The sequence below is a fragment of the Poecilia formosa genome, unplaced genomic scaffold (assembly GCF_000485575.1).
Source record: "Poecilia formosa unplaced genomic scaffold, Poecilia_formosa-5.1.2 Scaffold737, whole genome shotgun sequence".
NCBI lineage: Eukaryota > Metazoa > Chordata > Actinopteri > Cyprinodontiformes > Poeciliidae > Poecilia > Poecilia formosa.
Window position 1 is genome coordinate 10,068 of NW_006800676.1, and position 10,691 is coordinate 20,758.

Consider the following 10,691-nt stretch of genomic DNA (forward strand, 5'->3'; position numbering starts at 1 on the left):
GAGGTCCTTCTCCAAATGGAACCTGTTGAGACGCTTTACCAAGGTTGAGAAAGAGTCACACGCTGTTAGACAAAGGGCCCATAGTAAAGAGTTACATTTTTGATTCTGTTAGACACTAAGGTCCATTTCTCAGAGAAACAGAAACTTATCAGGGACACATAGACATGGTGTTATTTCAGGGAGTGTCTTCAGTCCAAATAATCAGCTACCCTCCTCCTTCTCCTCAGATGCTGCACAGACTTTTTATAGAAACTCTTCTCGAATGTAATGATAAAGCGTCTCCTTTCAGTGCTGAAAGTTAATAATATAAGTAAAGTCTGAATCCTTTTCTTGGCTGATTTTATGCTCCGTGTGTCAATACAAATTATGATTCATCGATTAGGATTTTTATTCTCAACAAACCCCATAGTGCAGGGGTGTCCAAAGTCGGTCCTCGAGGGCCGGCATCCTGCATGTTTTAATTCTCTCCCTAGTGGTAGTAACAACCTCTTCAGCAAGTCAATGTTCTCCTTAGGCCTTCTAACAAGCTATCATTTGATGCAGGTGTGCTGAACCAGGAAGAGAACTAAAACATGCAGGATGCTGGCTCTCGAGGACTGACTTTGGACACCCCTGCCATAGTGTCAAGGATAGACTTGGCTTTGGATAAACTGATAATTTTGTGCAGAATGAGCGGGGCATGGACTTAGTAAGTAGAGGTAAAAGTAGAGGTTATAAGTAGAGGTAAAAATTTGTTTGTTTAGTTTATTAATTAAATGTGCGTTTTGTGAGCTAAAGTTTGTATGTGTAAAGAATACAGAAAAGAAACATAACTCGCAAACTGCTGTGTTAGACTAGCTAATAGCAGTGGTAGCTACATTCTACCACAGCAGTTACTTACTAATAATCACAAAATAAACATTAAGCCATACTACGGCAACAGACTGAATATTCTGTTCTTTGTGTGGGGAATATTTGAGTGTTTTTTGGTGTTGTTATGCTATGGCAAAGAGTCTGCGTGTAGCTTGACCGATACAGAGAGCGAGAAAGAAGTGGTTTGAGTTATACTTAGGTTTTTCCCTTTGCTGTGGAGCACAGCACGAAATTAATAATACCTACATTTCCAAGTTTAATTGAGTTAACGGAATTATTCTATCGTGGCAGCAGCTATGATGGTATGTAAAAGAATAGTCTCTTTGCCCTCCAGCGTTGTGCACAAAATTTCCGTATGTAAACAATAACAAGCAGGGGGTCTATATTTATAAATCTAATTATGATTAAGTCAGTGCCTCACCAGCTATGAACCTCACCCCACGTCACTGCACATAGTGAACACAAACATTTCAGTTTCATTGACAAAAAAATACCAACTTATCTTATCTGGATGGAATATAAAACCAAGAACAGAACCCGTAGTATAGTTTGAGATGTAAAAATGGAAAAGAAATTTCTTAATATAATGGCACCGTCTTTGTACCAAATAAAGAATTCTGGTCTGGCTGATCTTTGAAAATAAAGGCTAATTTTAGTATTTAACTTAACAATGGCTGCGTGAATTGCATATTAAAAAGATCAGCCAGTCCAAAATTATTTATTCGGGATAAACTCATGGTCGCAATTCATGTTTCACGACCAAAGGTAAGGGTTGGAATGAAGAGCAGTGATTTGGCCCAGCTTTTTTTCACCCCATAAAAACACCACAGTTCCAATATTACCACATGTTAGACTTTCTAGAAATCTCCCCAGCCATCCTGACATCACTCATGAACAAGATCCTTAAAAATGTTTCATTTGGGGCACAGACTGACCTCATCAGGGATGAAGCAGTCCACCTTCTACTGGATGAAAATCATGATCTCAAACTTGAGTAGTGAATAATTCGTATTTCAGCTCTAAAGATAAAAGTGGGACTCACTGCAATAGCATACATGGTGATGTTTTCTTTCTTGCTTTGATTGACAACTTCCATCATCTGAGGACTGTCATGTGATTCACCATCTGTGATAACAATCATCACCTTCTGTGCTCCCGGCCTGCCACCACGCTGGAATGCCTCCAACCTGCGGTGAAGTGGAGAAATCTTTCATAGCTATAGTATATCCTAATATTGAATTATTGATTGATTGATTGATTGATTCATTCATTCATTCATTCATCTTCTAGTTCCAACTAGTTTCCTTATGTGATCTTCAGCTTAAGAAATATTGTAAACAAGAGATATTTGTCAAACGTTGCACTTTGAAAAATATCTAATATTTGCTATATTTTGATTGACCAATTAAATTCAATTAAAATGCTACATAATGTCAGAATGTGCTGACATGCGACTAGGTAGGATGATATGTGACTTAACTGTTCAGACATAAGTTCCTTTGAAAAACATCAGGTGCTTATCCAATTTCAATTTAATTCAGTTCAGTTTATTTGTAAAACAAATATTGTCTTGAGGCACTTAACGAAAAATAATTGCAGTTCAATCATACATACATTACAGTTAATAAACAGTGGAGTAAGCCCCCTTAATGAAGTTAGTTCAAATAGTTTATATGTAAGGAAACCCAGCAGATGGCATTAAGTCCTGGACTTAGTGACAGTAGAAATTGCTTGCTCTCATTGACTTTACAGCAATCCCTCATACTGAGCATGCATGTAGCAACAGTGGAAAGGAAAAATTCTCCTTTTACAGGAAGGAACCTCCAATAGAACCAGAACCTGGTTTAGTATAAGAGACCATCTACCACAACCAACTGGGGCTTTGAGAAGACAGAGTAAGATAGAGAAAGTAACAATTTAACAGCAGGAGAGGGATACCACTTAAAGAAATGAAATTCAGTCATATTCCATCAAAGAACAGTAGATACATTAGTTTATAAGTTTTAAAATAACTCTTAAAATTCAGAAATGACATTGACAGGTAGTGATACATATTAATTTGATCAGCATTCTGTGATACCGTGCCACACTGATCCCCAGTGCTGTCCTGGTCTCCTCTCCACCTCGTTGGTCAATGTTCTTGGCAGCATCCAGTACATCCTCCGTTGTTTGGTATTCACCCAAACTGAACTCATGGACGACTGTGGAGCCATACTGAATAACTCCCACCTACAATCAAATCACACTTAACTGAACTGTCATTTATAACTACTCATAGTAGTATACCCAAAACCAACGGACAGCATGTTTTCCTGTTATGAATTTATCTGCTCTTAAGAACTTTTTAAACAACAAAAGTATTAATTTATACAACTAAAGCCTGAACACATGATTAAGATATATTTCAATATATGGTGTGGTGAAGTTATTATTATTTTATTTTATTTTTTATTTTTTGAAGTAGAACCTAATGTGTTTTGTCTCCGTTTCATGTCTGAGTGTGCAACAGACAAACCTGTGTCTGACCTGGGCCAATGTAGAACTTCTGCAAGATGTTCATGATAAAGTTCTGCACCTCATACCAAGGGTAAATGGAGTTGGACCCATCCAGAACAATGACAATGTCCATAAATGTTTCACACCCTAAATGATTGAAATGGACAGACAGCAAATTTCAAATTATATGTATGTAAGTGTGTGTTTGTGTGGGTGGGTGGGTGCATGTGTGTGTGTGTGTGTGTGTGTATGGATGCATTACTCTGTAGAGCCGGTGCAATAGTTTGGGTGAGTTTGAAGTTCCGGTTGGCTTTGGTGCAGATTCCAGTGCTGTACAGAGAACTTCCACATTCATGGGACCACAGAGGACCACAAGTCTAGGGACACATTTATGTGCATTAAATATATATATAATTCAAAATCATATAAAATGCAAAAAAAAAAAGTGCAAAATACATGGATGAAGATTACATTTATTTGAAGTTAATTAGCTTAAAAGAAATTCTAAATTTCTGACTATGATGGACATGTCTATATCGGTCCACAATATAACATCAAAATAAATTTGTGGTTGTGACAAAAAGTTCAACAACTATGAAAACATACAATGTCTTCAAAAGACATATGTTTACAAAACACACCCTCTTTTTCCTAATATCAGCTGCAAAGAAAGATGTAAACTAATAATGTAATCATTTTTTTATTTCTGCAGCAAAAACATTTGTATAATTTAGCATGATGAACACTGATAGGAACTAAACCTGACCAAATGCCAAAGGACACCATGGAGTAACCAAATTGGACAAGCATTATGTTAGCAAACCTTGATTACTACCATAGGTCTCAGAGATTTTTCTATTATGTTGGTAGCAAAACTTTTGTTCTTACTACCTTTATTGTGTATGTTTTGAAACATGTTCGGTGTAAAAAAAGTTGTTCAAAAATATATTATTTAAATTAAATCAGTATGAACTCTCACCAAGCACTCTAGAAGTACATTGATAAAGTAGCTAACTTATTTAAGCAGCAAATCAGCCAATCACATTGGCAGCAACGCTTTAAAGTTAATGTGTGGTAAATAGGCCTGCCGCCATAAACGATAAATCAATTAATCGCACGATAAATTAAACATATCGACCTCATTTTAATTATCGGCTTTATCGTCTCTTCCTGGCTTATTTCTTTCTGTTGATGACACTGAATGAAAAAAGACTCAACCCCGGTGCTCTTCACTGACCCTCCCTTCCTATTTCCTTAGTGTAATGTCCAGCGCACATTACACAAGTTGTCGGCCGACTGTCAGCCCATTTTCAAAACCTGAGAGACACATTAGCCGACAGAAATCCTAGGTATAACGGTTCAATCGGGTTCGTCATGCCATGTGGTGTCCAGCCACATGGGCACGAAATAATGGCTACAAGTCCAGTTAGCTAATTTTAAAATCGGGCATTAATCAATGCTTTACTAGAATCTACCTGTGATGCACGTGCCTAGAGTCAGCGTAAAATCTTGACTGAATGAAAATCATTATAACCTATTTATGTCACGTTAACAAAGAGCAGCTGAAAAGTTACCTGGTTTATCAACTGCGGTAGCAATTTGGCTCCAGTTCCTCCCCTTGTCATTTCTATATTCTTTCTCGAAATGTTGAATAAATATTAATGTTGTTTCCACATATCATCTCCAATGTCCGCTGGACTTCGGGTTGCGCCATGTCAGCTGTTTGGGATTCCCCTTGTAATTTCCCCTCAGAAAGCACGGAGGAGAATATGCGCTTTCTGATTGGCTACTTGTCACATTCAACAGGCTGCGTTAAGCTCCCAGTCGGGGAAAACCCCCGATTTAGATCGGAGCGGCCACGACCGACGATCTACCGTAACACACCACACACTGCAGGATGATCGGTTACGAAATCACCAGCGACAATCTTGGAACGCCCAACGTTCTAAGATTATCGTAAGGGGAAAATGGGGGCAAAAGATCGTGTAGTGTGAACTATTGCGTCAGGATGTGCCCGTCTTCTCTATTTAAATCTAGTGATTACTGAAGGCCATTACAGTATACAGACTTCATAATCTGCACTCTTTTGGTTGAATGCAGTATTTATTTCCACGTTGGCTTTACGTTGTTTAGTTTTTATTCAAGTATGTTTTTTGTTAATGGAGACTGAGAATCAATTTTATTTTTGTTTTTGGTTGTTTTGTTAATTTAGTTTATTAGTTCCATTGTTATGTGTTCTCTTGAAAATACATTGTATCTATCTATGGTGGGAAATCACATGCATTATTAGTAATTTCCATTAAATCAATGTCAACTGGTCTTGAAACAATATTATCATTTATCGCAATAATTTTTTAGACAATTAATCGCTCAGCAAAATTTGTTATCGTGACAGGCCTAGTGGTGAAAGCACCTTGCTGAAGAAAACAGTAATAAAACGAAGGATGAAAGTTCCAACTGTGATATTCTTTGAGATGGACAAAACTCCAAATGTTCCAACTTGGGCCAGAACTTAAACATGTTCATTTTAGTTAACTAATCACGTGGGTTTGAATTATCTCCAGTTTTAACTCAATTAATCACGTTTTTTTTTTTACATACCAAAGTCCTAAGTTGGAACCATTTTACTGTGTTTCTGGTACACCCCTAAACACAATAAAATGTATTTAAACAACAATCATGAATGACAAAGTCATGTTTCTTTGCTTTTATTGTGTATTTTACTAAATACACAAAACAAATGCCACCGGATAATTTCCAGTGGGCAAATTATTTTCTATGCCCACTGGAAGATGATTTTTGCTTCTAAATAAATCAATAAATCAATAAAAAACAACAAGCAGATTGGATGCTGAAAAACACTATTGCTGTATTCAAACGAATTCCCACCACTAGTTCCAACTAGGGCTGGACAATATATCGAGTATACTCGATGTACAGCGATCATTTCAATTTACGATAGTTAAATTGGCTATATATCGCAAATTGTTGTTCAAATAATAAACTTTCGCCGTCAAATTCACTGTGAGTATGGTTTATCCGACATCCTATGAATGCATCACTAGTCCCTCCCCACTCCCAACCTGAAAATGTTCTACCAATCACGCTGCTCGGAGAAAACAAACAATATGCTCCGGCCTGGCAACAACTTCGAATGTGTAAGCTAAGCTCCACCGTTAGCCTCCATGTTTACTTCCGCAAACACTGAGCACTACTTCTTCTTTTTATGGCAGTTGGTAGAAAACTGAGAACGCTGACACTATTGCGCCCTCTACTGCGCATGCAGGACACTTTCAGGTCGTTTGCCCGTTCAGACTGCAGAACGCATACATTTCGCATTCATTGGCAGTGTGAACAGCTCCAGCAAAAAAATCGGAATTGCCAAAATATCGGAATTGAGTCACTTCAGGCTGCAGTGTGAATGCACCCTGAGATGGTAACTGAAGAGGAGTCAAATGAACTAGTCTAGTTCCAAAGAGAAACAGCGCTGGATCAATAATTTGACAGTGGTTTGGATTTTATATGGAGGATGTCGAACAAAATTAGGTAATTTGCCAAACATGTTATAAAACTATTGCCACAAAAGGCTGTACCACAAATTTATTTCCCCCCCAATCAGACTACGTATTCTTTTACATGCCGTTCATAGCCGCGCTGCCGCGGTAGAACTAATCCGTTAAAGTGAAACCTGGAGACGTAGGTATGATTCATTTAATGCTATGCAATGGGAAAAATAACTCAAAACTACTCATTCTTTTTCTTCTCGCTCTCTGTTGGCTTTACGATACACAGAGATTCATTGCCATAGCATCTGACAACAACGCAACTTTATGCATCAGGATTCAGCTCCAAAAACACTCAAACATTACCCTACATAGAACAGAACATTCAGTTACAGTTTGATGTGTATTTTGCAATTTTTTTTTATTATTTGGTTCTAGTGGCCTTTATTTGATAGTTAATTGACAGGAAAGTGGGTAATGAGAGAAGGGGGAAGACATGCAGCAAAGGTCGCCAAGGCCAGGAATTGAACCTGCGACAGCTGCGTTGAGGACTAAGGCCTCCATATGTGGGCTGTGCTTAACCCCTGCGCCACCACAGCACACCTGTATTTTGCGATTATTAATGAGTGATTGCTGTGGTAGATTAGCCACCGCTGCTATTAGCCACGCTAACACAGGGTGGCTGATTAGCTCATTTAAACAGCTGCTTTACTGATGATCTGTCAGTTTGTGAGTAGGTCGCCTTTTTTACTTTTAAGCTGAACCAAAACACCATATATCACAGCCCATCTATATGTTAAGTTTGTCAAAGTCAAGCATAACTGACCTACTTCCCTCTCCCTCGCTATTTTTTTCTTAGTTAAAACTTATTTCTCACCATGTTATCTAGTCATGGTGTAGACAGTTCATAGGAAAATACTGCATCACTTTTTATATAAGCTTACATTTAAATCTAGCAGAGAAATGGGGGCAGGAACTTGCAGACATCATGCTGCAAGGGGTCTATAGTTTAAAATAACATTGGAGCTCAGTTAAGAATACCGTGATATATATCGTCTATCGTGATATAGCAAAAATATATCAGGATATTAGATTTTCCTCATATCACCCAGCACTAGTTCCAACATCTTGCTGAATCTACCTGCAAGCTGCTTCTAATGAAGTGACTGATGAGAATGAGCCCATGCCAGTAATTGTTCCAAATCGCTCCAAGCAATATCTATTGGTAGGTGTTGAAGGGACAGAAAGCTTTGACCAAACAGTATGATAGAGTCCTCCTCCATGTCTGCTGTTGAATCCTAGCTAACATGAATTCATTTCAAACTCAGTATGTTTTTATAACTCACCACAAAGCTGTTATCCTTGGAATTGGAGGTCAGTGTCATTCCTAGTCTCATCTTGTCCTTCCTCTCTGTCACGTTGTCCAGAGAAAGTTTTCCTGATCAGAATCAAAACAATCTAGATGTAAAAAATAAAATGTAGCACACTTGATCACTACATTCAGCTATCCTTATGTTAAGGCATTTAGGATTTTCTTTGGATTAATCAGGTCCCTTCCCTTTTTTCCACCTTGAATGGAACAAAATCGCATTTCGGACATAAGCATCATCCCAAAAAGCTCTGTAGGAAAAACAACAATTTAAAGGAGAGTGCTACCAGACAGCAAGGAAACTTTAACAAGGCCCCCTTGGTTATGCCTAGGCATAACCATTTGTTGGTAAATATGGAATTATGTTCTAATATTTGGATAAAGACAAAAAAAATAACACCAAAACAAATCAAAGCAGTATCTATTAATTCATCTCTGAAATTGTCTTTTTAAACTATTACCTTACAATGATAACCAGGGGCGCTGCCAGGAATTGTGGGCCCCCTGACAAAAATTTTGTTTGGGCCCCCCTGCGCAGCTGCTGTTACAATTTTTTGAGTCTATTTGACCCATAAAAAGCATCACAATTTTAAAGTCTTGCATCTGCCTTGCTTTCTTTGGTTCAATACTGATAATTAGCACAATATTTACTGCTCATGAATTTAACATCCAACAGTCCACATCCAGTATGGAAGTAGGTTGCTTGCATTTTTTCTATTAGAAAAGATACTGAAATGTCTCTCTCCATGAGCAACAGTCAAAATCAATGTGCAAAATACACATAAAGCAATCCAGACTGCTCAAAAATGCTATGTAGTTGCATTTTATTCAAGCTGCAGTACATAACTTTAATAAAAAATATGTTTTCACCATATTTGTAAAAGCTGTCACGATGTCATAGCAGTTTGTTATGAGACAGATAATCTGTGAAAACAATCAATCCCCTCCATCTGCTTCCCGAATTACTATTACTGGTTAAAGTAATGCACCGTTCTGACCAAAACAACCAATCAGAACTAGTAGGACGCTCTTAGCAATGTGAATTAGCCTCATTCACTCACTGCTAAATGTGCTAATGGTGGAGAAACAACTTATCATTACAAGAAACCGTTTATCTGCCGTCATTGGTAGCTATGCTAGTTAAACTGAGCATTCACAGTTTGAATCTGCACAGCTCTGTGCTATGCTAACTGCAGCACGGCACAAATCGAGGGAGAGGAAGGATGAGCAGCACCACATGAGATTGTGATTGACAGCACTAAACCTCTCCTGCCACTGACTGGTTGTTTCTAGCACTGGGAGAAGGCAGAGGAAATTGATTTTTCACAGATTACCTCTCATACCATACTGTCACAACATAATGACAGTTTTAAAAAATATGTGAAAAAAATATAAAAAAGTGACATACTGCAGCTTTAATTTGACTCAGAAGAAAACGGGTCAGGAGGGACGTGGATTAGAGCTGCTGCTGATTGACTCATCTGTTGTAAGTGGTAAAAGGTACAAGGGACAAGTTAAACATATGAATATGTTGGTAATGTTTTTCCTTAATTCATTAAATGCTAGTGAAAAGGAGGGAAACAGCTGTTTGTAGCTAAACTAACTATGCTAAATGTTTGATAATCTCACACAGTCTACTCACCTCTCGAGAAAAACTGGGTTATAAATGAACACTCTTGCCTTTTTCTCTCTCTCCCTCTCTTTTTTTTTTTTGAAAACCTGATTTTATAACTTTTCTTAGCAGCACAGTAACTGCCACAATCGTTCGTGTTTTCCACTGTCTGCGGGTGAACAGCGTCATGGTGAAGCGCTCCAAGCAGGAACGAACCATTTAACACAGATAGGGGTGTTCAGGGAAAATATGGATGTATGTTTTTTGATCTGGGAATGGGAACATTAAATTTTTACTGCTAAAAACAAACTTTGAAAATACAATATGATTAATTTTGTAATTGACAGAGTCCCGATTTTTTTTTTAATTTCTGAACTAAAAATAAATAATTAAATTGTGGAGGGCCCCCTGTTGGTCAGGGACCCTAGAATTGTCATCACTTTCCCCCCTATACCGTGCCCCTGATGATAACTTTTAACAATAGAAGTATTATGGCTCCATCAGTGAAGAAAAACTCAGCTGACGTTCTTGGAGGACAAATCTTAATGCTTGACATATAAGATGAGGAGTATGATACGATACAAACTTAAGCAGCAGCATTCACTGGACAGCTCTTGGTTAAAGAAAACTAAATTCTGCCAACTTCATTTTTAATATGAGTTGATTTAAAACAAATATTCAGGAGCTTGGAATTCTCTAAAATGGACCTTTTATTCACAGGAAATACTCCTCAATATGAAAACAAATGAGATGACATCATGACTTGTAGAATAAAAAGTTGTCAATTACAGAGGATTGTGACACCCACAGGACTGATTCAATTAACTTGAAACCAGAAATGATGTCATCACATTCTGAA

The 10,691-nt window shown here is 37.8% G+C and overlaps 1 protein-coding gene across 1 annotated transcript in view; it reads right to left on the reverse strand.

Annotated features, from left to right (window-relative positions):
- Nucleotides 1–1,058: 1,058 nt before the first annotated feature.
- Nucleotides 1,059–10,691, reverse strand: part of LOC103131277 (integrin alpha-11-like) — a 42,557-nt gene continuing 32,924 nt past the window's right edge. Inside the window, exons 4-8 of the mRNA XM_007542881.2 lie at nt 8,198–8,289; nt 3,611–3,725; nt 3,368–3,495; nt 2,933–3,081; nt 1,059–2,039 (exon numbers count right to left, since the gene is read on the reverse strand). Of these exons, the coding sequence (XP_007542943.2) occupies nt 1,829–2,039; nt 2,933–3,081; nt 3,368–3,495; nt 3,611–3,725; nt 8,198–8,289 (695 nt within the window). The 3' untranslated portion in view covers nt 1,059–1,828. The remainder of the gene's footprint in view (nt 2,040–2,932; nt 3,082–3,367; nt 3,496–3,610; nt 3,726–8,197; nt 8,290–10,691) is intronic.